We start from the raw sequence: 27,825 nt of genomic DNA on the forward strand, positions 1-27,825 counted from the left end.
CGTCACGTCGAAAAATGACAAAAATTAATCGAAAAAAACAAAGATAGGCAGATAGCAGACTAAAACTGAAAATCCGACAACTTAGAAGATCCAAAAACGCAACATAAAAAAACACAAAAAAACAAAATTTCTATATATATACTTACGAAACCTATGTATATATTGATTTGATTCTCATATTCAACTATGAAGATCATATTGTAGTATTTACTTGAATTAATGCTCATACATAGTTGTGAGCTAAATTAAGTTTCAATTTTATCTTTGTTGAGATATGCAAGGGAAAATATATAGTAATTAGGAAAACTCACATACCGATGAAATAGTATATAAACGTACATCTCCCACATAAATTTCAACACGAAAAAATTACTAACCTAAACGGGTTAAAATGAAAAAAAGAAAAGAAAAGAAAAGAAAAAAAAAAACAATTTGACTGAGTATTATATACATGTTACTGATGTACATATACTGAATATAAACAACACAAAATAAAATCACAGAGTGTAGTTGGATGGTCTATATTTTAGCTATAAATACCTGCCTGCTGGAACAACTCAATTCCATTTTCTGCAACTCTTCTGTTCACAACTGTTGTATGGCATAGTGTAAAATTGACAACAATTTTAAAAGAGCAACAAACTAGCTCCTTATAGTTTTCATGCTCTCCCTTTTACCTTCCCTTCTTCTCCCCCTTCCTTAGTTTCCCAACCAGGTTAGTGACTAAACTAATTCAAACCATTGACTACAAAAATCTTGTTTAGCTTATTTTGGATGCTTCTAAATTTAAATTCTAATATCATTTTGCTGTTTTATATATACAAGCATTATATTATATATATATATATATATATTCCTTAAACCAGCTGGCTAGCTATAATCTTGATGAGCTTTTCAAGAACAATCATCTGATTTTGTTTTTGCTTATTCCAGCTTTCGTGGGGATGGCTTTTCCTAATCAAGAATCCGAGTCATCCAATTCATTGAGGAAAAATGGGAGAGGGAAGATTGAGATCAAGAGGATCGAAAACACCACGAATCGACAGGTCACCTTCTGCAAGCGTAGAAATGGGCTGCTCAAGAAGGCCTATGAGTTGTCTGTTTTGTGTGATGCTGAGGTTGCCCTTGTTGTCTTCTCGAGCCGTGGAAGGCTGTATGAATATGCTAATAACAGGTTAAAATGTTCTTTCTTTCTTGCTTGCTTTCTTTCTTTCTTTTCCATTTTTTTTTTTTGAATGTCATTTTCATTAATCAAGGTTTTTGTTTTTACAAGATTGCGTACGATCTTATGTTTTGATTTTATTATTTTTTTTCTTTTTGGGACGTTTTGAAATCCGTTTTTACACAAATCTAGGTCACTATCTAGTTTTCTTGGCATTTGAGAGAAGATCACAGTTTCCCATGATTCTTGTGTGTTTTTGGCATCAAGAAACTTTAAGGAAAGGTTTCAAGCTGTTGTTTCTTACTCTTCTTTTCTCTGATTTGTCTTGTTTCGATGGTTCTTTGGGAAGCTAGATTTGATGATCGCATGAATATTGCTTGAATCTAACCTTCTGTCATGTAAATTTAATGAACATTTCGACATAAAAATTAAAACATATATATATATATTTTTTGCGGTTAAAGATGGAGTCTTCCATCACCATTTCAGATTCACTTGTTTTTCTTGCTTCTTTTTTGCTTGCTGGCTTTCCTTTCTGAGTTCCGCTGCCTTCTCCTTTCTTTTCTGTGCCATCTCTCAGTTCCCTATTGGATATACCTCCAAGATCTGTTGTGATTAACCAAAAAAAATACAAGTGTGATGTATTTATACAGTCAAGAAATTTATATATATGCACGAAACTTTCTCAAAAACCAGTTTTCATTGTGAATGTTTGTATGTATGTGTATGTATGTATGTATGTATATTTGTTTTCTTTCTCTCTTCTCCACATGTCATCTGTCAGCTCAAGAAACTCTCATCTGCAAAGCTGTCAAGTTCCCATTTGCCCATTCCCCTTTGTTGTTCTTCTTGACCCTTCCTTAATCTCGGGTCATTTCAATAGTTGAAAATCATCAATCTTTTAAAACCTAAAAATTAGCACTTTAGGGTTTGGGATTTCAAAAGGGCAGGAGCTAAAAACTAGTTTAGCACACCATTTTAGGTTTGGTCAAAACATATATAATATCATCTCAAGATGGGGCATCTAGCTAGGGCTTGAGCAGTTTTGACCGTTTTACCCCTAGGATTAGGGCATGGGGACTATGGTTAGGGTTTGAAAAAACAACTTGTGCCTAAAGTGATGTGTTTTAACCATAGAATCTTTGGTCATGTCAGACATGATATTTCAGTTCTACACTTGAAGACAAGGGGAGAAGGGTTGTCATCATATTCCCCCACTTCTTTTTTTTCTTTGGTTTTTCTCCTTCATACCCCCAAAGCCTTCTCTTTTTTTTATCTCTAAAGGTGAAAAAATTACCCTTTCTGTATTTGCGGTGGATTTGTTCTATTAAGATTTCATCTCTTTTCTTTCCACCCCTCTCAAACTCTGACTTTTTTGAAGCTCAAAAAGAACTCATCTTTAGCTCTGAAAAATGTGGCAAAGGCCCGGGAAGCATGAAAAAATGACACGGCTAAAGTGGCCGATCAGTTTCTTCAAAAAAGACATTAATGTGAAGGGTTTCTTGAAATAGAAAATGGGTTCTAGTATCTAAACGAAATAAAGCAAAAAACACCGCCACACCCCATTTGTTGCCAAAACTTTCAAGAAAAGGGGAAAAAAAAAAGAAGCTTGAATTAATTTATGCTTCTCGATTTTAATTAGATGGGAAATGTTAATTTTTTGTACTCATAACTTTTGCAAAAATAAAAATAAAAAATGGCTGCTCTGATGAAACAGACAGCCTCACTGATGCACTCCACACTGTACAGAAGAAAGAAGAGATTACAGACAAACAAGACTTACTAAATGTGAATAGAATTTCAGTAAACAGGCGAAGAAATGCAAGTTTTTTTATGCGTTTAAAACCATATTGAAATTTGCTGTAATAAAGTGGGGAAAACTGAAAGGGAGGGAGGGGGGGTGGGAAGCATTATCGGGATTTTGAAACAATCGAGGTGGGTAATATCCAATCGGGGGGGTTCTTGAATCTTGATGTGAGGTATTAACCTGGGGGTAAAAGGGTGTGGGTACACGTGGCAAGATCCTGGAACAAAGATGCTACAGCCAATCATATCGTGGGATCTTGAGCCAGCGTGGCAGAGAGCAGCCAATCAGTGTGTCGAGGAAATTAAGGTTTCACCCCCACCCCCCCTCCCCCAACTTGTCCTGACTGAAAGTGAATGTATGTGTTTTCACTGTGATGTTTCTGTGATACTGAGATTTTGATTATACATTTATGTCATGTTTTTTAAATCTGAGGTGACTTTTTTGGGTTGCCAAGGAATCCTATACTATCTTTTCTTTTCTTGATTAATATTTAATAAGAAAAATTGTATCAAGAATCTAGACAAATTTGTAAACTGATCCAGATTTAATATGTCTCAAAGTTCTTGTCCATATAATAATATTATAAAAATAATCAGCTACAAATTTGTTTGAAAAGCATGACTTTCTTGATTAGCAATGTACTTATTCACAGAATCTTGTTTCATTATATTATTAGCCGATCCCTAATGTTCATTTGATACCTACGTTCCATCAAAGTTTTGGTTTCTTGAATTTAGAATAATGAATTATATGCTCAAAAAGTATTAACTTACTAATGTTCTTGGCAAATTTTACGCGGCTTTATTAATTCAAGGATCTTCCAAGGATTATATATTAGATTTATGAATGTTTACATCTTGTATATTCTTGCACTTGAAATTAATAGATTGTAATTCTTGGGGGATGAAGAAACGTAGGAGAATTTTTCGATGGTGATGATTAATTTTATATTTGTTGGCATGTCACTTTATAACTGGCTATGGTGTCAAGTATGTACAAATGGTTCAAAATGGTCTTTGTCATAAATCAAGTATACCTTTAACCTCAAACATATATATACTAATAACTTGGAATCTATACTCATTAGGAATATCAAAATCATGATGGTTTTTTTTTTAAACTAATTATTTCAAAATTAATATTTTTGTGCTATAAAGGTTTTAAATTTTATTTTATAACGACTGTTTGTTAGAGAAGAAATTTTAAAATTTTATTGGAACAGAAATACCAAATGTTTTTCATCACAATATTTAAGGTATTTATACAGTTGAAGGTTTTTGTGGATGCAGTGTTAGGGCTACTATTGACAGGTACAAGAAAGCAAGCTCTGATCCCTCCAATACTGTGTCAACATCTGAAGCTAACACTCAGGTAACTTCATTTTCTTTTTATAACTTACATGAAAATATATATAAAACAAAAATAACAAATAAATACCCGTTTGGAATTAATATATAAATTGTTGCCTATCAAATATTCAGACTAAAGAAATGAAATGTAAATTATTAAGTATATTATGCATGAAGACGGAAAGTTATAATTTTGAAAAACAAAATGAAATGTTTTCTGGGAGAGTTTAAACAAAATAAATGATTCACGAAAACAAAAACACAAAAAAAAAAAATCAACATCAACACGTAAATTATATATACAATCGAGAAAATCGTTAAATATTAATTTGATTACCTTCCAAAAGTGATGCATGGTTCTTGAATTTCCAGTTTTACCAGCAAGAAGCCGCCAAGCTGCGCAGACAAATACGAGAGATACAAACTTCAAACAGGTGTAGTATGTGCATATATATCTGTGTTTGTGTGTGTAAGATATATTGTTTCGGACGTCTGATTAAGCGCGCGCATGTGTATATATATATACACACACACTAGGCAAATTCTTGGGGAGGGTGTGAGCTCCATGTCTTTGAAAGAGCTGAAGAATACTGAAAGTAAAGTGGAGAAAGCTATCAGCAGAATCCGTTCCAAGAAGGTATATATAAAAAAACTTATAATTTGTATATACTCATTTTTTTAACTCATGGATTCATCTCTCCCATAAAATAGTTATAATATTATGTTTTATAATTTTAAATTACACACATTATTTGAAAAAATCAATTATCGCATCAAAACTTATATTTGAGGAAATAACACTTGGGTATATATGAAAACAAAACTAATATAAAAGTAAAACTTGAATCTTTGTGCATGCTACCACTTGTATTATATTTTTGAAAATAATTGTGTATTTATAACATATGGTTGAAATTTTCGCAGAATGAATTGCTATTTGCTGAGATAGAACTTATGCAGAAGAGGGTATGTGTCTTTTGTCTCTGTTCATTTAATTTACATGATCAGAAAAATACTTATTTCAAGTATTTTGATATTTTTGTAGAACTTTAGCTAAATTAGTATTTAGTGAATAAATCAAACGATTGAGTACTTGTTTGAAATATTAAATAAAAAAATTATTGTTAAATATGTGTTTGGACAAGTAATTATAAAACATTCTTATAAAACTGTTTTTTTACAAATAAATTATAAAAGGTTTTAAATGTTGTTTTAATAATAAATATATGTATTATGCTTAAAAATAATTGATAAGGTTTTTGGACCATCATTGTATAGAACATTTTAATTGTAATCATTTTTTTCTTGTTTGTGATTTATTGCCCATTTGATTCGCATCTTTGATTTTAAATTTATCAAAAATACCTTTAACTCTTTAAGTTATTCTTAAAAAATTATGTTTGGAAACAATTTTTTTTAAAACATGTCATGAACTCTTTACTAAAAAATATGTTCATGAACTTTTTACAAAAACTTTGTCCAAACACATTCTTTAATTTTTTTCATTGTAAAAAATTAAAGACGTTTTCAAAATATTTGTCCAAACAAGCCTTAGTTCTTAAAAAAACCAAGATCACCTATAAATTCATGGAGGAGGAAGAAAAAAAAAAAACTACTTCGCGTAAAATGTTCAAGTTTTGTAGTGGAATACTAATTTTTGATCGCTATGTTGATATTAATGAATAATCTCGAGTACCACTGAAATAATGCACTACATATGCTGTTTTATGGGACTAAAAGTGCAATTTTGTTCTTTTATTATTATTATTATTAAAGCTAAGATTGAGACTTGCTTTGAAATCATAATGCTGAAATTACTTTGGCAAATCATGAATTTGATCATATTGTAACAGGAGCTGGAGCTGCATAATGCTAACATGTATCTGCGAGCAAAGGTCATATGCTAATCCTCTTTACTTCCCTTACACACAAACATAGTTTCTTAAACTGGAAATTAGAATTGATAAAAAAATATAAATATATATATGTATATACTTGAAAATAATTTGAAGGTGCAGATTGCTGAGAATGAGAGAGCACAGCAGCAAATGAACTTGATCAATCCTGCAGCAGCTGGGGGCTCGGAGTATCAGCCTATGTCGTCCCAGACATACGATGTTCACAACTTCCTCCCAGTTGTCAACCTTCTTGAACCCAATCACCCCTACTCCCGCCAGGACCAAACGCCTCTCCAACTAGTGTACGATACCCATTTCATGTTATTCATCGTCATTATTTCTTGGTTTCATGGACCAAACGTTTTAATTTAACAAGAATTTTCTTCGTAAAGTTGCTGTCTCCTTGACTTGATGCTTCCCTATTATTTACTTCATTTCTTGTTCCCAACACTTACGCTGCCCTAAAACTTTGCGTTGCAGTTGACAATGGTTGGAAAGGAAAATTTTATATCCTGCTTCTACTAAGTGTACTTGGATCATGGCATGCAAGAAAATGTTGAAGATCAGTATCTTGTTTGCAGACATTTATGCAATGTAAAATAACAAATTTACTTTGAAGTTAGGGCAACTCTTGCTCCATGAAGATTGAATCCTTTAAATACACATAATTTGTTTGCTATTATCCCAACTCTTGTTAAATGTTCCCTCAATTGTGTGTGTGTGTGTGTTTGGGAGATTAGTAAATCACAAGTGCATTCGCTAATACTACTTAGTTTAGAATAATCACAAGTGCATTTGCTAATACTATTTAGTTTAGAATATGTTCTGCCAGGAAGCTGAACTGACTTTACCTGCCTATAATAGCAAGATGCATTAAAATAATGTTTCTGTACTACAACTGAGACTTTTTGATAGCCAAATAAGTAGAAGGGTATATTTTCCACTACAAATCGATAGTTATAACAATTGTGCAAAATCATTAAACAATACAATCAATTAGGAGATATACACGTACATAGGTTAAGTAAAATCCTTTCGAGGGGACGAATCCACAAACTAAATAGATTTACGTCGCTCCAGCAGCAAGGAGGAAATGAATCATCAGTATACAAAAGGAGAGAGCAGTCAAGAATTATTCTCTTGCACCCTGTTTGTATTTATATATATCTACGTTTGCTTAATCACAATATCATTTCAAAGGCGACTTTTGGGTACGCTTATAGGTTCTTCCTCATCACATCCCATTCGATCTTGATCAGAATTCCCCCCTGCATTGGGATGATCTTTCTCTATGATATGGCACGAAAGCATTCTTGGATGAGAGAGTAATGCTGCAGAAACGTCACCCCACCAGTCAAAATTTCTTAAATACCACTCCATAGTTTTCCTCAGACCGTTTTCCCATTTAGTTCGCTCCGACCATCCCAACTTTTTCAGCTTTTGAGTGTCCAAGAAGTATCTTTGATCATTAAAAGGCCTATTCTCCACAAACTTTATCGTTTGGGAAGGATCTAACGAAAACAGTCGACAAATATCTGTTGCCACATCAAGAACTCTCTTTTCCTCGTCCGTCCCAACATTATAAACATGTCCCACTTCACCCCTGTGAAGAACTATCTCAAAAGCCTCGGCAACATCTTCACAGTAAAGATAACTTCTAACATTGGATCCATCCCCGTGAATTGGAAGGGGTTTTCCATTCATAGCTAAGAGAATAAATTTTGGGACCAACTTCTCAGGAAATTGGTGGGGACCATATACGTTGTTTCCTCTAGTGATTATAACCGGTAAATCATATGATCTTCCATATGCCATAACAAGCATTTCAGCCCCCGCTTTAGATGCAGAATAAGGATTTGTTGGGAGGAGCTGCGAAGCCTCGTGGTTACCCACAGCGGCATTTTCATCCGTCTCCCCATAGACCTCATCAGTGCTCACATGGACAAATCTCTTAATTTTCCCGAAAACTTTGCAAGCCTCAAGAAGTACACAAGTACCATAAACATTGTTCTTGATAAACTCAAAACTATTGCCAAATGAGTTATCTACATGCGTTTGCGCCGCAAAGTGCATAATTGTGTCAATGTTCTCTGTGTCGAGTATATACTTCACAAGGTCAGGACTACAAACATCTCCCTCTACGAATTTAAAGTTCGGAAAAGATCGGGAAGGGTCAAGGTTTTTTAAATTTGAACAGTAATCTAGCTTATCAAGAACAATTATTCGGTACTCCAGGTAATTCCGAACTAGCCTATTTGCAACATGTGACGCTATAAATCCAGCAGCTCCAGTGATCAGGATATTCTTTGGCTTATATTTTGCCATAAAGAAACTAAATCCAGAATGGCCCTTCAATCTTTTGGAAAAAAACGGCGAAAACTTCTTAGATATACACACAGAAATTACAGTAATCAATAGCAAAATATCAACCACTCCCCAAATTTCAGCGATGGAAAAATTAAAATGACAAGAACTGCTGATCACAGTCAATCAATAAAAAAACTACATCATACACAAGGGAACAATGAGATATTTATTAAATTGAAATCCTTATAAATTGATGAAAGAACTGTAAAAAAAACGCATCTAAAAAAAACCCGCATGTAAAATCATGATTTTCCATAATCGCAACAAACCCATCACGAATGAAAAGAAATTAAAATAGAAGGAAACACCATCAAATCAGCATCTCATGATTGCGATTCAATGCAAATATTCAGAATAAAACACGATAAAGACTCGAACTTTCTGCAATATTTCCAAATGGGTCACGGATCCACACCCAATTACAACATAAAACAACAAAAAATAAATCACCCATTAGACGCATGGATGAAATCAAAGAGTTCGATCGAAACTTACCAGAAAAAATAGGATCGTTGAATCACACGAATGAGAAAGAATAAAAAGGTTTCAATTTCGAGCTGCGTTTCTTGCGTGGAATGTGGTACTTACGCGCATAAAGCTTGTAAAGAGAGGGAATGCAAATACCGACCGATCGATTCTTCTTCGATTCGTAAAGACCGCAGAATCGAAGTGCAAGACCAAGGAGGAGACGCGAGAAATATTGAAAAGGATATTTATAGGTCCACAATCTCACTTTGAAACGTTCTCTTATTCGAACACGTGCACCTCCCAATTTGGTTCATTTCTCAGCTTTCCGTTTTATCTGGCGTTACAAATATATTTTTAAATTTTATAAATTTAAATTTTGTTTGAATTTGAATCTTTGATATCATATTGTTTAATAAATTTATCGCATTTTAATATGTTGCTAATTCTAATTGCTTGCACCCTAATTTTCAAATCTTTTTGTTGATTGTAATCTAGCCGACCACTTGATAGGATTATCATAATTGAATTTCGACTCGATATCTTGATATCAGATGAACTACACGTCATCGACTAACTATTTTTTATATACACTAAAAGTGGGAAATTTCTTATTTAATCTATCTACTTCACACACATGGACGTGTAATTTGAACCAAAATTATATGTGTTTTGGACCTCATTTTTGTCACTAGACTAAGAGATCATTCCGTGTGACAAGTGGTTAAGGTTTCGATTCTCCATCAACGTTTTTTTCGAACGATCGTTTGACATAAGGTTTACCAAATGCACTTTATCTGACTAACATGATTTACAAATTATTGGATTAATGTAAGGTTTACCAAATGTACATCCTATGATAACGACCGAGAATTTTGTGGTGATTAAAAAAAATCTTGGAGCAATTCGATAACCGTCTAAAACTCTGGATTCATGCATTTGTGAATTAATATTATTCGAATCCGAATAAAACAGTGTTGGAATTTTGATGTGATCGATGACTTTGTACGCACTTTAATAATGTAGGAATATACAAAGTGATGAAATTTTACGTCCTTGTCATCATACCTATGAGAATCATATATGTTTTCAACTTATCGAAAGTTAAAAGTTTGATTAATCAAAAAAATTTAGAAAAAGTGTGACATTTATAATTAAAATATAAGATAACTATTGTTTTAAATATATAATTAACATCTTTTGAAGATAAAAATACTGGAAAGAACAGTCTATAAAATCGTGAGACCTAACTGAAGAATTATGATATCACGCACCCTTGTGTGTAGGATTTTCGTGAGCGATCCCTACAACCCATCAGTAGGTTTTAGTGTTTCATTTCTTTTATATAGAAATCACTAAAACTCAATTGTGGGTTTTAGTGGTCGCACACGAAAATTTTACACACAAAGATGTGTGTATCAAAACTACCTAATTAAATGAATATGATATTTATTTAAATTGATCTGAACATGATTCTACTGTAATTCAAACTAGCTACCGTATACATGAAAAACTAGTTATTGTATTTGTGCGACACTTTGTCTATGTAACATAATCATATTATTACATAAAAACTTTTGTGAGACGGTTTACAGTTAAATTTATGAGATGGATCTTTTAATTGTGTCACCCATAAAAAAATATTAGTTTTTAATTATGCTCAAGGTATTACTTTTATTGTATACATGGGTCGGGTTTATCCGTCTCATAAGACTTACTCATATTATATAATTTGTTATTAAAATTCTTGATAATGACTTTTTTTAATGTCAAATTTGGAAACAAATTATTGGTATTATTGTAGGTATTTTTTAAAACTAAAACTAAGGTCAATTATGGTATTAGGAAAGTGTTAATTTGGTGGTCGGTCTCTAAATCAAACATGAATACATGCTCAGTCTCCTGTTAAAAAAAAATTGTTTAAACTCCTTGGCCTTACATTTTTTTTCGGATGAAATTCGGTACAAAACGTTGAAAATATGATACGAATACATGATATTTGAGTATCATCTGTTTCAAATCTGCTACAATTGTATGATTTTTTAGTACTTAAACATGTAAACAAATATTGATATTAATGACACATTTGTCTTCTTTGGATGAAAATATTTACAAAATATCAGAAATACGGTATTAATATATGATATTTGAGTATCAAATGTGTTACATTTGGTACAAATGAATGATCTTTGAGTAATAAAAAATATTGATATTAATGACACATTTATCTTATTTGGATGTAAATCGGTACAAAATATTGAAAATATGGTACTAATATATGATTTTTTAGTACCAAATGTGTTAGATATGATACAAATATATGATTTTTGAGTATTCAAACATATGTTGCAAGTTCATATTAATAAAGATGTTCAGGTTTTATACTCAAAATCTTTTTTTTTATACCCAATCTTGAACATTTAGTGCCCGAATATCATTTATTCTTACCATATTTTAAATGTTTTGTATCGAATTTCATCCGAGAAAAAATATGTGGGTCCAAAGAGTTTAAACAATTTTTTTGTGACAGGAGACTGAGCATGTATTTATGTTTGGGTTCAGGGACTGAACACTAATTTACCGGACCGGACCGAAAAAGGCTCCACCTTTTTTCTGATTTTTGAAAGCTCATCGGTGATTCCAACGTCCAATTTAATTTTCTGCGAATGATTCATCGAAATCGCAGCTTGTAAAGTTGTGATGTTGGTAAGTAAATTTCACCTGTGGATTAATAATTACCCACAGCTTCCAAGATTGCAAAATATGGTATTCCTTGATGGTTAATTTGTTTACGTTGTAGGGGAAAACCTTTATTTTCCACTATTAGTTCTGTTGTGAAGTGAAAAGGATCAGTTTTATGTGTTTATGGGATGTAATGCTCATGTTTTGTGAATTCGAAATAATCCAAGGCTCCGCTTGGACGAAAGTATTTCAAATCAATAGATTTTAAATGCATTTTTGTTGTTTAAAAAAGTAGCATCACAAACATCAAATCTACATTAATTATATGGTAATTCATGGTAGTTAGGATGAATTTTAAATTTATTTAGAATCTTTTTAATCCATCTATAATGTATAAATAATTAAACTATTGTATTGAGTTTAGCATTTCAGATTATAACTTATAAGCAATTGGGATAGGCTACTGGGGAGTGAGATTTGAGGATTACAGAAGTTGGGCATAACTTTGAAATATTTCCTTGATGTGTTTTAACTTTTTAATTCTACATAAATATTCAACCTCCGATCCCCTGCAGTTAAGAATTTACTACTGCTCTTTCTTTCTTCCTGGAAAGATAACGGTGTTTGAGTTTGAATTCGAAAAACCCTCGGGTGAACACGATGGTTTCTGGATTGTGATGAAATGATCTCTTGAAGATATAGTAGGCATGTGAGAGTATGATGAAATTGTATTTTGGAGCCATACAGCAAAAACATCAATAAATTTTGAATTTTGACCTTCCTTTTCTACTCTTTCTGAGTCTAGCATCTGGTATTTTGCATCTCTTCTCATTTCCTTCAGGGCAGAGTTTTCTGTTTTCCCTTCCATTTGGTAAATATATATATATTCTCTTAAATTTCATCTCATCTAGATTTTTATTTGGTTGTCTCTTAAATCTTTTGCGGTCTTCTAGATCAATTACTCTAAAAAAAGATGGTAAATATTTGAAACAAGTAATGAATGAAATAGAATGATTAAGGTAGTGACATAAGATGATAAGAAAGGATTAGGTTGGCATCTGTCTTGATTTTGGTTACAATACTAAAGGTAAACTGAGCTTAAAAACACCATTCTAAGGACAAAACAACGTTGTGATTTCGGAAACAGCGAGAACAGAGCTGAATATAAGACAACACCAATCCACAACATAATTAGATCACTAATTTTCAGGCTCTTTTCTTGGCTTTACCCTCATTAGCAATCTTGAAGAGCCGTGCCTGAGTTGCTGCAGCCTTGTTCGAGCCAAGCGCGGCCACAAAACTGTTCCTGACCTGTGTGGTTGTGTAAGGAAACCTCGTGTCAGCTGCGGAGTTTAGAAAAGCAGCTGTCCCTTGTCTGTAAAGCTCTCCAAAGCCATCCTTACGAGTGTTTGAAAGAGCTTCTAGCAAGTTCATGTTAGCACCGATTCCTGGTAAACCGGGCGCTCCGAATGCGCTGCCAACTGTTCCAAGCCAACCAAGCAAACCCCATATCAATGCAGGGTTAGTGCTCCAGTAGCTGCAATTCACGTGTAAAAAAAACAGATTGTTTGAAAGCAGCCAAAGTAAGTTAGTAACTGTGTGAATGAAGGAGAAGGGATGCTAAAATCTTGAATCAAGAGCGAGATTTGATAATGTGATATGAAATTTTTTTATATGTAAAGACATTGAAGAAGTTGACATTGGGAGAAAGAAGTATAAAAGGCTGATGGAGACTTACATGCAAGTAAAAGGTGGCGAGACAGGCGTGAGAGAAAATGGAGGTGATGGAACGGTGATGCCTGGAATGGTCGGAACTCCGGGGCCGATAATCGGGATGGTCGGAGGACTTCCAATGGGTAGTGTTGGAGTAGCCGGAGTAGTTGGGAGAGGGATTGACGTTGGAGGGGGGTTGTAAGTCACGCCACCAGCACCTCCGGCCGGAGGAGTAGTTGGGGTTGGGATTGAAGTTGGAGGGGGGTTGTAATATCCGCCGCCACCAGCACCCCCGGCTGGAGGAGATGGGGTGGTGGGGAGAGGTCCACCGCCTGGAGGATTACCGCAGTTGACGGGTGGCGTGCGTCCGCCGCCTCCGTGAGAAGGTGTTGGTGCTGCATGCCCACCTCCTGAACCATGTGCAAAAAGAAAAGCCAAGAATTCAGCTGAGGGGTTGCTTGCCAACTAAAGACCACCATTCAAATACATAATATAGTTTCATCTCAAAACATATCAAATGTTTTATTTTCATCAGTACTATTCCATAGCATGCATAAAGCGATGTAATTGTCTTTTTTGATTCACAGTTTTTAATTGTCCTTAGCAAGAATGAACCCACAAACACCGATATATATATGCATGAATGAGGGCACATATATATTATACACACATGCAACAAAACAAAAGAAAAGAGAATTGCCTGTTGGAGGAGTTGGAGCATAGTAGCTTTTCTGATCCTCAAATGACATGACAGGGATGACCAAGTTTTGGGAAAGCAGTAGAGCAACAGCAGCAGCCCACAGAGGCAGCGGTGCCGCCGGCTTGTCTCTCATTCTTCCCATTCTGGAATCCATATTTCAGGAAGAAAGTTATGTAGGAAGAAGGTGAAGCTATTCAGAGATATACTGAGGATGAATCCAAGAGGAAGCAGAGTATATAAAGACTAGTAATTAAGGTACACATAAACAGGTAAATAAGTTTGTGTGGTTAGTAGGTATGTGCTGCAGGTGCATTTAAACCATCATTTAACTCTCACAAGAAGGTGCAGTACTGTATTTTCACAGTGCATGTTGCATCATATTGGGTGATACTCACCCATTTTCACATACGATGTGAATGAACTTTTAAGTCTTATATAAGATATTTGCATGTTAACATTTCATATATTCATGTAACATATGATCGAGCATCAAATGCACGGGAAGATTTGAATCTCTCTCTTTATTTATTTGTATTGAAGTAACATTTCTATCTAGCTAGCAACATGGTGCTTTAGGTGATGCATGGATTAAATCAGGAGATTGTATCTTTAGATTTGGCGGAATTGAGATTGAACATCAATTTTCATGGATCCGACGTTTGTGTTAAGATACTTGTAAATGGAAGTGTATATGGTAATACTCTTGGAAAATTGTGACTATAGCATATGACAGGACATGTTAAAGAAAAATATGGTTAATGGGCACATGCCCAAAACATGTAAATAATCTGGTTTGAAGAAAGACAATATAGTGTAGGAGTGGACGATTTTTAATGGGCAATATGAGTATGTACCCGATGCAAATAATTACATTCGAATCTTCTAAATAAGGACTTGATCTCTCGAATTTTTACAAAGAACCCACATGATCTAGTATTGACTTCAAAAATCGAGTATCCAAACCCGACTTGACCCAATGCAAATCATTACGTTTGGCATCCTAACCGGCTCCCCAATTTCAGAGGTAAGAATTGATCACCTCTATGTGGTTCCAGTTTTCAATTTTGAACATAAGAATTATATTTAAGAAGCAAGTAGGACTGTAGGAGTGTAAGGAGAGCTAAGCTAAATCTCAACTTTCTTGATATTCTCCACCTGTCATAATTCACAACAGGCTCTAATTAATCTATGCATTTGGCAATTAATGAGGGTTTCTGTGAAAAGTAAACATAGGTTACAGTGCTTCCCTCCTAAATTCGAAGCATCTTGTTTGGTAGCATGATACCGACCCACTTGATGGGACCTAGGTCGTTTACCTATAGAAATATTAGAAATCGTGTTTTGGTTTTGAAAACAAAATATCATATAAATCTTACGGTATAATCCATTTGGTTCATTTACACCTTTCACATGTCCAAGTTTATGAAGAAAAACAAACCATGTTCATTGTCATTTAAAAAAGCGAAAATTGTAGCTTTCTTGGTTACCCCCTAAACTAAACTAAAAGTTGCCTGCATTTAATGGGCAGGGAAAAGACTGAAATGTTGGTAAATATAAATATTAAGAATGATTAGTGGTGCATTTAATTCTTGAAGTAAATGAGAAACGTCCCTGAGTTCGCTTTCAACTTTGTCGATTACTTCTTCTGCTTTATTATTATTTTTGTGCTCGAAAACAGAGCCTCTCTTTGAACTAAATGGTTTGATTTTGACAAATAATTTTTTAGACTGAATTTTAAATAACCCCATGTAATAATATATATTCTCCATAGCTCTGAAAAACAACTCGAAATTGGAGCTAAATAATTTAAATCCCATCGTTTTAAAAATCATCTAAACACATTGGATAAGTATTCAAATTCCAAATTCACGTCCAATTAACGCAAATTTCCTATCACAAGAAATCTCCCATATGGTGAAATAGACGAGTGTTTGATTATTGTTAATGAGTTCGATTTCTTTGTCAATGTCTTCTCAGATAAGTATGTCGACTTGTCCAATCTAATTTACAAGTTGGAATACTCTTTGGAGAACCGTTTTCAATTTTCATTCGATACATGTATTATGTATATTTGTGCAGGAAGTCTATTAAAAATGTGATTGATAAAAAGTTAAAATAATATTAAGATGTATATGTCCGAGAATAAATTTGATGGAACTATAAAACAAGTGCAAAATTTAAGAAGATTTAGTTATTATATATTTAATTATCAGATAACATTAGTTGGGCCAACTGAAAGGGTAAAAAATCCCGGTCCAGATTATTCTGGGTTGGGATTCCTCGGGCCAGACCGGGCTTTCCAGTGGCCCAATTATCCAATGTCTTTAATTCTTTTGTTATCAAATCAGTGCGTTAAATATCAAAACGCTGAAATAAATAAATAACTAAAATCAATACACATAATTAAAATTGATTTAAATTGATGTGATAATTTATTTTTTCCATAACTAAAATAAAATTACGTTTTAGGTCATGTATTTATTTCTTCATAATTTTAGTTTTTTACGTTATCATATTTCAGTCTTATTTTTGTATCTTCCAATTTTTAGGATTATAACTCATCGAAAGTACTAATGTAACACAACACACGTCAAAATAAAGTTAGAAAAATGAACTATCAAGTGCCATATAATAGATTCCAAAACCGTAACAAGAACAAAAATGAGAACTTTATTATCTGATGTAAACATTTATAAAGTATAATATAATAGTTGGAAAATTCCGAGTGTTGGGGTGTATTCAATTCAAAATTCTAATGACTTTCAGTGACTTTTAAAATGACTGACTTTTATGGATTTTGACAGATTTTTATTGATTTTTATAGAATGACATAGAATTGTAAACAGAATTCTATGGATTTCTGCAGAGTTTTTGGCAGAATTTTATAGACATATGTTTAATAGATTTTATAACTTGAACGGCGTTGAAAATATCGATAGTTAAATATCTACAAACAAATACAAAAATTTTAAAATTATAGTATCATGGCGAAAATAATATATTTACCTATCATAATATATTTAGTTTTCTGTGGTATCATTTAATGTCATTAATATTAAAATTAGTTGTATAATTTATGTATTAAAAAAATTCCAAAATTCCAACCGGCAAAATTCAAAAAATTGAAATTTTTTTTTAAAAAATTTTGAATTTCAAATTATAAAAATTAATTAATCAACAATTTACAAAATATTTTTTAAATCGGCTAAAAACTAGAAAATTTTGAAGAGAAAATGTGTTTATAGAAATGTGATTTGAATTAGAAAAGATAGAAATATGTAGAAATATTATTTGAAATAGGAGAGAGAATAAATGAATAATTAGAAGTTCATTCAAATCTTGAGGATGAATCAAAGATAAATCTTGACATTTTAGCATTGTACATTATGTTTTTATGTTTGTACTTCAATGACTTTAATGGAGTCATTAAAAATCCATTGAAAATTTGAATACCTCTAGACTTTTATGAAGTTTTTAAAAGTTAATGTTGAATACCACATGACTTTTAAAAACTCTACGGAAGTCTATTTTGGATACCTCTGGATTTTCGTAGAGTTTATAAAAATCTAGATTGAATACGTATTGACTTTTAAACTCCACCAGACTCTATGAAAGTAATTAAATCTCCCACTTTGAATACACCCACCCAAAAATTACATGTTATCTGATAAATTATAAAAATATCCTAAAATCTAATTATATCACTTTTAATTTTTTTTTTTTTTTGTAATGGACCTAACACGACTCATGGTATGGTATTTGTATTGCTCCTTAATGAAAGAAGCTTCGTTAAGAACCTAACTAAATAGCTGTTTGAATCTTAAAACCCATTTGGTGGCTCCAACGCGTAAACTCCAGCTCGATTTCACAGGATACCTCACATCACACACCCACCCTTTGTTTTCTTTCATTTTCTGCAAACTCAAACACAGCTGTCACCAATCCCATGCAGTCTTCTCTTCTCTATATAAAATCATTGGTTTCGCAAGCCATTCATCTTTCTCCATATATTCCTACGTTTTCTTTCAAGGAATTAATAAATAAGCTGATATGGCTGCAGCAATGAGGTTTCTTGATTCCAGCAGGGCCCTGAAGTACTCAAGCTCACCAATGCTTCTGCTCACCATTTTGATGGCTTGTTTCCTCTCCAGTACTTGCGCTGATTTCAACCGAGACGCTGAAATCACTTGGGGACAAGGCCGTGGCAAGATTCTTGAAGGTGGCCGGGCATTGACTCTGTCGCTAGACCAGTATTCGGGATCCGGTTTCCAGTCCAGGAACGACTACTTGTATGGGAGATTCGATACCCAACTCAAGCTTGTCCCTGGAAATTCCGCTGGAACTGTCACCACTTTCTTCGTAAGCCTTTTAATTAATTTGTTGTTGAAATAATCAACCAACCTTCCTTTTTCAGCCAAGAAAATTAATAAAGCTTGGGTCTTTTTAGTTGTCATCTCAAGGGGCAGGACACGATGAGATCGATTTCGAGTTCCTGGGAAATTCTTCCGGGGAGCCATACACACTGCACACCAATGTTTACGCTCAGGGTAAAGGAGACAAAGAGCAGCAGTTTCGTCTCTGGTTCGACCCCACCGCAGCATTCCACACTTACTCCATCGTCTGGAATCCTCAACGCATCATGTATGTATATATATATATCAAAGCTACAATCTTTTTGAATTTGAATGAAATGATCATGGTCTATTTAATTAATTTAATTCATTCATGTTGATGATTTCAGATTCTTGGTGGACAATAGCCCGATCAGAGTATTCAACAACAACGAAGCCATCGGAACTCCCTTCCCCAAAAGCCAGCCCATGAGAGTGTACTGCAGCCTCTGGAACGCCGACGACTGGGCGACGCAAGGCGGGCGGGTGAAGACGGATTGGAGCAGAGCTCCGTTCGTCGCCGCTTACCGGAATTTCAACATCGAATCTTCTTCGAAACCCCTCGGTGATTCTTTGAACGGGAACCAGCTTGCGTGGAGGACTCAGGAACTGGATAGCAGGGGCAGAAACAGGCTGCGATGGGTTCAGCAGAAGTTTATGATCTACAATTACTGCGCTGATTCTAAGAGGTTCCCTCAGGGAATCCCTGCTGAATGCAAGCGCTCCAGATTTTGAATGCTTTTGACAATTCTGTGATTTTTTTTACCGACCACCAATTCTTTCATTCTTTTTAGTAAAATTCTTTTGTTCAGTTGTCATATTCGTGGTGATATATATGTTCGAATAATGAAGCGATGATTGATATGAAATATACATCTTTTTTTACTCTTATTATCTTGACACTTCTTTTCTTTTTTCAATTAATATCATATTAATATATACAATAGCATAGCACCTCAAATTTTATAAACAGGATGTTTTGGGAGTTTACAGCGAGATTATTTATGCGGTGTATTTGTTCAAGATTTTGGGTGTATATCTATTTCGAAAACAACATATATATATATATATATATATACATATATATATATATATATATATATATATATAAATTTCACATACTGCATGTGTTTCACTTATTTAAGTTATATTTTCTTTTTCATCATGCCCAAATTGTATAGTCCAATTTTCATATTTAATGTTATTTTTTCTATTTTTTTTACCAATTTATCTTTCTAAATTAATTACTTATACAATTATTTTATTGTATTAAAATTTTATTTAATAGGAGTAAAATAGAGTCTTGCTTTCTAAAATTTATTTTCTCAAACACTTTCTTAAAATGTGTGAAAACTCACACTCATGTATATGAATGAGATGGGAGAGTATTTGTTTTCAATTGAAATATTCACGCTAACAAATCGTACGGAAAATAGAAGGAGAATTTTTTTTCAAGACCTCATGTTTCTACTAGAAATAAGATACAAAAATCGGAGATTTAACCTTAAAATAATACTATAAAATATAAATATAATTATTAGATAGGTCATAGGTTTGGTGCAACGGATATGAGTAGGAATGGGCATAGATATTTCAAAATCAAAACAGGTCACATATAAGGACCCGACTTTACCGTATCTGTTTTATCATATGAACAATTTTTCTTGGATATAAATGAATTGTGGAGTAATTTTATCTTGCATAATCAATTACATATTTTATTTAAAAGGTTTATGTAAATGGAACTCTCGTAATGAATGCTTCATTAAAGAAAACTTTAACACGCCTTTAATGTACTCCATGGGCCATCGCCGGTGCATCAATTGAGTTAACGGTACTTGTGATAACCTAAAACGGTAGATTAGATCCTAACATATGATAATACTCAAATCATGCATTCAACGGTTCGTATTTTTACACATAGACGTAATTAATTATATACGCTTTCGCCAACATAAAATCCGACTCAAAATTCTCTTATTGAAAAAAAAATATTTACTAATTCCACGTGTTTTAACTTTCCAACATATTTACGCTCGTGTTTTCAAATCTTGAGCACACTCCACCTTTACACATACGTGTTTTTAGGGATACGTGTGCTTAAGATTTGAAAATACAATAAATTAATAGACATGAAAATTTTTTGTTTATTAAAGAAGATGGAATGAGGGAAAAAGTGAGGTTGTGATTGGATTTTTTTAAAAACAAGGATTATAAATTTGAAAAGCTCCGACCAATTATTTCCATGTTAGATCGTGTTTATAAGAAAGGGGGTTAGATTTAAACTGAAGTACAAAATATTTGATAAATTGTAACTAATTAATTAATAGCTTCATGATCAATAGCATAGAAGGAAGTGGTCCATGATATAGAATGGCTATAAAAATGAGTAGAAAAATTTTCGCCCCAAACAATAATTTGGCTGAAAATAGTCATCTTGCATACCTTGTAGTGTACAGGTGATAACCAAACCAGGACTTGATGGATAATAAATTTTAAGCAGCTAAAGATGCAAAACAAATGAAAATCGCGGAAAATCTACAATACCTCAAAAATAAAATTGCACCTTCGTATCAAATTGTCAATATGTTACAGTAGTTCATGTGCTTCGCGGACCAATGGCTTCATTCCCTAAGACAGTAGCGAACGTCATTCACAAATGAGCCTGCCTACTCAGATGTAAACGTCGAACAACTCCAATCCCTGAAGTGAACATTCCAGCAATATCGGGACCTGGAAAAGGAGGTTCACGAAGAAGTATGCAACCTCAGTCACAAAGATTCTGATTATGTTGCCACACACGAAAGCAGAGTTAGCAAGGAATAGTAAACGAGGACATCATGTAGATATTGATTGGTTTGCTTTAACTCGCGTGATCCCAGTTCTGTGCGTCTTTCTATAACATGATATCTCCGTAGGTAAACACAATGTGCATAGCAACCAAAATTTTTAGAAATCAAGATAGTAGTAAAATGAGCTTGCAAAATGCCTGTGATTCAAGTTAAGCATAGAACCAGATGCAAAAGAAGGAAACTGCAATGTAGATCCACAAGAATACTCATAAGAACACAGCAACAACATTTGCAAGGTTTCCAATCCATGCGGCAGCCAAAGAAATATTTTTACTTGATAATTCTCTCAAATTTGTTTTGCTATCCTGAGTTTGGTTTCTCCCCAAATTTCATCCTTCATCTAAAATCAAATACACAAATGAGATTCCTATCTAGCCCTTCAAGAACAAAAATTTACTACGAATAAAATAGAAGGCAATAGTGAATGATTCTTCAAGGCTACATAACTCAATTGATTCCCCATCTATCAAATTCCAATAACGAACAGTAAATGTTGAAGAACGACATGTAATCTCTGTTTTTCCCCCCGAGACACTAGCATTTTCGATTAGTGTTTCCAGTTAATTTGTGGTCTTTTAGGACTAATGGCCTTAAATCATAAATACAAGAGCAAAACCCAAGAGAGTGAATTCTAGCGGAATGTCATATAATGCAACCTCTTTAAACTACAGGAGACTACCATGGATAACATAACTGGATGACATTTGTGACTTCTGAGCACTCATGGCTTCAACCACATCTGATGTCTATCGAATATCGAAATCTGTGTCCTAAATGTTGCGATATATGCATATATACCGAAAATTAGGACCATTCTCAACTATTCAAATTAACTGTTTGAGCTTATAAGTAACGCACAAGAAAAGCAAAGAATCAAACAATGGAAAAAAAACGCATGACGCATCCCTCAAAGATTGGCCAGAAAGAAATTGTCAAGAGCATTTTTTTCCAGTTTTGGGGCTACAATTTTAAATCCATCTCCCAGTGATGAAGAGACTCTGACAAAGAAAACAAAAACATACAGATGGCAAAAATAAACCAATTTTCATCAATATGAATGCTATGAACGTGCGACGGAACAATGTCTCTAATGTTTGGAAATAAGAGACAAACTAGCTTTAAACAAGAAAAGACATGAAGGGAAGGCCCCGGTAAAGAAATCATTAGCTTTGTACCTCAGCAATATAACAAATTGATGTTTTAAGAAACTAACAAGATATCAATGAACCCATCAAGAATATGAACTAAATCACAAACCCAAACAATCAAACAAAATCATGAAAGAAAAATGTCGAACCTTAGTTTACCTTTGGGGATGAAAACCCATGTTCCAAGACAAAGAACACAATCCAATGCCATGGCCATTAGCTCAAATTTTCGTAAATGGCAAGCTCAGAAAACTGCAATGGGGTTTGTTTGACTTCCACAGAGAGAAAAGAAACAAAAAAGGCAAGAACTTTGCAGCAGCAGACGCATTAAGTAGGAATAGTATTGGTTCCTAAGGATTTTGTTAGCAAGACAGTCTTTATATTTCCCTTTTTCCCACCAAGGATACAGAGACCCAGCCAAACAACGCAGTGCTACTGCTTACACATTTGATATTCGCTCCTATCTGCAATGTAACTGGTATATGTGTTGTGTCATTTTGTGTATAGGTTTTTCGGATTACACGAATCGCGAGGAAGAAGGCAAAGGGTTCAAAATGTGAACAAAGGTAAAGGTTAAAACTGCAGTAAAAAGGGTTTAAATTTTGTCTTAAATAGTGGGCAATGGCATCCCACTATTTTCTTGTTTTGAACTGTCTTTTTCTTTGCACTTTTGACTCTCAGATGTCGTTCTCAAATCTGAAAGTCTCATTCTTTCAACTTCTTTTTTATATATTTTGTGGGATTTTAGAAAAAGAAATGTATGATTAGAATTTGGGCTTCCTGATTAAATAAATGAAAGTAAACTTCATATTTTATCCTTCTGAGAAGAGTAATGGTGTAATGGTCATATATCATCATCATCATCATTAATGAAATGGACCAAACATGTGTTTTATTTGTGCAGCCCCTCAGAAAGAGAGAATGGTTGTCCATTTATTTCCTTCCTCGTACGACTCAAGGGGGTCTGAATTTTGGGACTTGGCTTATTTCAGAATCATATTTTTGAAGCATCCTTTAACATCCATGTTTGTAATAGGAAATGTCAGATTCCATATACCTTTGATTTTGTACTTGAAAGATTAAATTCTCAAAAACTGATGGCGATTACACAGCTATCCTGTCCAATAATATTCCTTCTTGTGGGGCTTGATGCCCCTCTTCTTCAGATTTTTACAGAAACCACATCAGAATTATCACATGCTGCCTCTGCAAATTCTTGGTTTTGCAGAGCTTGTAGGGGGTCAAACAAAATACTTGGAATCAAATTTAAGACCTTTGTCCTCTTTTGTTAACAAAAACTAGAACATTTTATACTAAATCAATCCACAGGATCAGCAGAAAAGTTTTGAAATGGCTTCGACTGTAGTTTAATCGAATTCATAAACTTACAGATTTGTTAAGTCAGTAAGTTAAATTTTTTTCATCACTTAATGCAGCGAGACGTGCTAGTTATTATACCACCATCCATGAGCATATCAAATATGAAAGGTACGACGCTACATCGCCAGAGTTAAAAATCCTCACAGGTTCTCCACATTGATCAGCTTCCCTGGCTCTTTTGGATACGTCCCACTAAATATCCCTTCAAAACTGACAGAAATATTAACCACTTGGGTCGTGAGATGAGACAATAAATTAAGAGATAAGAACAATATAATTATTTTATTCTCTAATTATAGTAGAAATAAAGGCAAACTGGAACGCGTTGATTCAATCCAAGCGCAACATAATGTAATTGTAAAGAAGATTGTCAAGCGCAACTTAATGTAATCGTAAAGAAGATAGCCGTAGCCAGCAGATTTACTTTGGTGGTTTTGTCACATAAACATTAAATTTGAAAGTATTGATTCACTAGCAAAAAATCAAAGACCCAGTAAACAAAAAAGACGCGAAAGATCTAAAATGACAGAAGCATGGTAGGCTCAATGCTTTTTTAAGCATTCATGGCTTCGAGAATGTTTTAAGTTGACTTGAATACAAATCCAATGTCAATTACTAATATCATTATCTCATGTTTACCTCAGCCAGTCAGTCTAAGTAACATCGGTGTTCCTACAAAAGAATTATGATTGCCTTCAACTGTCATGCAAAAAAAACGAAATAGTAAAAGTCCTACTCCAAAGTAAAAGCAGTACCAGAAAGTATATCCTCTAAGATTTGAATCAAGCTCAACAGCCTTGCGAGAAGTTGAATATCACAAGGAATACTCCATCAGGGTAAGAACACTAACAGATGATAGTATCGTTGTACAACAGCATTTCGTTCCATTTTGATGTGATCCAGTTTCAAGTTTTCATCACAAGAAAGAAGTTTGAAGTCCAAGTACTTTTTTCCCAACTGATAGTCCTCGGCAAGATCATATTCATTAAAGAAACAAAATGTGTTTTAAATATAAGAAAGGAAACTTACTCAACCAAGCAACATCCCCTTTACAAAATGTTCTTGTCACCTGGCATTGCACCATCGCTGGAGAGAATTCATTCTATTTCATGCTTGCCCTCGTATCTTATTTATCGTACAGAAAGAAACGCCTTTGCAGAGAGACACCCAGCAAGAAAGGCCTTGCTAGAATATGAATCGTATGTTAGGTTTGATCCGAAAGATTGGAATAAGTTAATTAAAGACTACTTGTCTGCCCGAAGCTCTTTGGTCTAGCTTACAAGCATTCTCCACATAGTCTAAGGCCTAATAGTATAGTTGTATCAATTCTCTTATAAAACAACCAAAGATCAAGTCTACAGCTATGGTTACCAGTTCCAACCTGAATTTGAGAACTACAACAGAAACCTATTCTTCTGTCTCCTTGATTTAACCACACATTTGACAACCATTTGATTGTGTCATTTGTGTGAAACTTAATATATTAAGAACTCTCATGATTGTTAATTTAGCACTTAATATGAATAACAAGGAAAAGGAAAACATATTAACAGTTCAAACATTTGTCCAGCAATCCATGGTAAGTTCTACACACACACACACAAAAAAAAAAAAAAGAACACAAAACAAATGAAGTAAATCTAGATTATGGCGGAGAACTGGAGATAGTAAAACTACTTCAATCTGAATTCTATGTCCCAAAACTGTTTACTATTCTCCCTATACAAGTGTTATCGATTATGCAAAAGAATGGAAGCATATATAGAAGTAAAAGTTAACAAGGAAATAAAAATCCAATACATACCCAACGATAACCAGAAAATAAATTCAAAACTTAAACACCCACTGTCTACATAGTATAACGTTTGGTTTTTATCATAGTAAATGATCAAGATGGCATGATAGCATAATTCTAATAATAAAACAAGACTTCAAGAAAACAAACAAAATATTAGTGCCAACTTTGTGGCAAAAATTTATGACCCAGCATAAACCAAGTTCAAAAGAGACTCCAAATTCCACGGCAGTAGAACCTTAACCATACAGCATCCCGTAAAAATAGCCTAAGCAAATTCTGCATCTAGCTTGATCATTCTCTTGAGGCACCTTTCTTTGGTTTCACATCTTTCGCCTTTGCAATCCTTCCACTTGTTTTTCCATTATGCTCCATGTTTTTCTTTCCCTTCTTTCCACCGGACTTCTCTAAACCTGTTAACCTATCTTCCTTTGACTTCCTGCCCTCCACCTTCTCTGCTTTGGCCTTTTTCTTCGCCGGCGGTTTCCCATTCAACTCATCCAAAACTCCTCTCTTCAAAGTTTCACGCTTGTTCCTTTTATTCCCCATATTTTCTCGAATTGTTAGAGCATCATCTTCAATAGCATTCGTCTCTTCATTACCATCAGCATCACTTTCGTTCATCAAAATTCCTTCCCTTGTCTTCTGTCCCACAAATTCATCATTATCCGCAATCCCCACTGGTTCACTCCCGTTCATATCTTTATCATCCTCCTTCTCCATAACATCGCCAACATCCATATATTGAAGCTCATGAATTCTCCCAGTCTTCTTCTTCTTTTTCTTCTTTCCACTATTACCATCATTCATCCCACTCATTTCCTTAGACTCAGCCTCATTATCACTCGATTTCACTAGCTCGGCTCCCTTCTCACTTTTCGCACCTTCAATTTTCAACTTGACGTCTGGCAAAGCTTGATAAATCGGCAGAGCCACAGAGTCATAGAACTTCAGGTGCAGACTCCTCACACCATTCCACTTCTTTGGCACCTTCTCAGTAGCCCCCACAATCACATCAAACACATTATCCACAAGTTCATCCTTTTCCATGGACACTTTTCCGACCTTCACCACACAACATGTCCCGGTCCTCAAGTACAGTAACGCACTTCCCAAAGCCCTCTCCACTTGAAACTTCAAATTTTTCTTACCCAAATCCACCCCCAAAGGCAGCTTCTTTTTCTTGAAAAACTCCTTACCTATCAACTTGGGCAGCAAGTGAACAACCCTTTTATCCACCAAAAATAAGTCATAACTATCACAAAGCTTCCTTTTTGCTTCATAGGGCTTGTAATTTGTCTTCAGCTTGGAAATCTTAAGAACTTTTGAGATGGGAATGTTCTGTGATTTCACAAGTTTCTTGATGTCTTCAGAAATATGAGTCGGTGATTGAGCCCTGTCGTCTATAATCAAACAAATCTGCGACGAAAGGTTTAAGAGTGGGTGAGGAAGCGAAATTTGAAACGGTTTGGTACGCGATTTCGACGGAATTTTCTTGAGGGTGAGGTTCAGGTAGACGTAGTCATCGTCGGGGAAAAGCTGCGGCTTTTGGCTGGCAGATTGTTTGGATTTGTACTTCAAAAGAGCGCTAACGGCCCTCTCAATCGTCGACTTGTTTACTCTTGATTCGGCTCCGATGACTTGTTTAACGGCGGAAACCATTTTTGAGCACAGAGAAAATGAGTGCGGCGGCTACCAGGCGTTTGTGTTGCGAGGTAAAATGGCGGAGCATGAAATTGGTGCTACTCAAACACGAAAGCCCAATTCAAATGTAAGTGGGCTACATGGACATTCAAGCATGAAATTGTTGGTCCTCAAACACAAAGCCCAATTCAAATGTAAGCAGGCTGCAATACATGGACTGCGAGCTGAAATTAGTGGTCCTCAAATACGAAAGCCCTACAATACATGGAGATAAAAGGCCAAACATCCCAATTCCCAATCCCGTGCATAGATATCTTTCTTTTAAATAATAAGTTTTGAATTATCTAAAAAAATCCTCAAATACGAAAAATATACTTTCTAATTTCTAAATGACAAAAATAAATCTCAAAATTTTTTAATATATGCAAAAATATAAATAAAAAAGTTATTTTGATCTTAAAATTTAATATCA

The 27,825-nt window shown here is 34.2% G+C and overlaps 5 protein-coding genes across 6 annotated transcripts; 2 read left to right on the forward strand and 3 right to left on the reverse strand.

The window, feature by feature from the left end:
* The first annotated feature begins 535 nt into the window (after positions 1–535).
* LOC140887023 (agamous-like MADS-box protein MADS1) lies at positions 536–6,898 on the forward strand. Of its 2 annotated transcripts, none has more exons than XM_073294021.1 (9): positions 536–715; positions 934–1,174; positions 4,259–4,340; positions 4,691–4,752; positions 4,856–4,955; positions 5,243–5,284; positions 6,172–6,213; positions 6,331–6,518; positions 6,697–6,898. In XM_073294021.1, the coding sequence occupies exons 2-9, from the start codon at positions 945–947 to the stop codon at positions 6,698–6,700; spliced, it is 750 nt and encodes a 249-aa protein (XP_073150122.1). In that variant the 5' UTR covers positions 536–715; positions 934–944; the 3' UTR covers positions 6,701–6,898. The 2 variants fall into 2 exon arrangements, with proteins under 2 accessions (XP_073150122.1, XP_073150123.1); XM_073294022.1 differs by having other exon boundaries at positions 539–715; positions 6,337–6,518.
* Positions 6,899–7,136: 238 nt separating this feature from the next.
* On the reverse strand, positions 7,137–9,273 carry LOC140890820 (trifunctional UDP-glucose 4,6-dehydratase/UDP-4-keto-6-deoxy-D-glucose 3,5-epimerase/UDP-4-keto-L-rhamnose-reductase RHM3-like). Its single transcript, XM_073298921.1, has 2 exons — positions 9,079–9,273; positions 7,137–8,572 (listed from the first exon to the last, which is right to left on the reverse strand). The coding sequence occupies exon 2, from the start codon at positions 8,539–8,541 to the stop codon at positions 7,411–7,413; it is 1,131 nt and encodes a 376-aa protein (XP_073155022.1). The 5' UTR covers positions 8,542–8,572; positions 9,079–9,273; the 3' UTR covers positions 7,137–7,410.
* A 3,490-nt stretch (positions 9,274–12,763) lies between these two features.
* On the reverse strand, positions 12,764–14,399 carry LOC140893016 (uncharacterized). The gene is made up of 3 exons (XM_073302092.1): positions 14,144–14,399; positions 13,469–13,853; positions 12,764–13,267 (listed from the first exon to the last, which is right to left on the reverse strand). Exons 1-3 carry the CDS (start codon positions 14,295–14,297, stop codon positions 12,937–12,939), a joined length of 870 nt encoding a protein of 289 aa, XP_073158193.1. The 5' UTR covers positions 14,298–14,399; the 3' UTR covers positions 12,764–12,936.
* A 3,738-nt stretch (positions 14,400–18,137) lies between these two features.
* On the forward strand, positions 18,138–19,425 carry LOC140886475 (xyloglucan endotransglucosylase/hydrolase protein 24-like). The gene is made up of 3 exons (XM_073293061.1): positions 18,138–18,502; positions 18,591–18,784; positions 18,885–19,425. Exons 1-3 carry the CDS (start codon positions 18,194–18,196, stop codon positions 19,267–19,269), a joined length of 888 nt encoding a protein of 295 aa, XP_073149162.1. The 5' UTR covers positions 18,138–18,193; the 3' UTR covers positions 19,270–19,425.
* Positions 19,426–25,863: 6,438 nt separating this feature from the next.
* On the reverse strand, positions 25,864–27,411 carry LOC140890988 (putative ribosome biogenesis protein C306.07c). The gene has a single exon (XM_073299184.1). The coding sequence runs from the start codon at positions 27,369–27,371 to the stop codon at positions 26,004–26,006; it is 1,368 nt and encodes a 455-aa protein (XP_073155285.1). The 5' UTR covers positions 27,372–27,411; the 3' UTR covers positions 25,864–26,003.
* Positions 27,412–27,825: the final 414 nt, after the last annotated feature.

Source organism: Henckelia pumila, chromosome 3 (assembly GCF_033568475.1).
Source record: "Henckelia pumila isolate YLH828 chromosome 3, ASM3356847v2, whole genome shotgun sequence".
NCBI lineage: Eukaryota > Viridiplantae > Streptophyta > Magnoliopsida > Lamiales > Gesneriaceae > Henckelia > Henckelia pumila.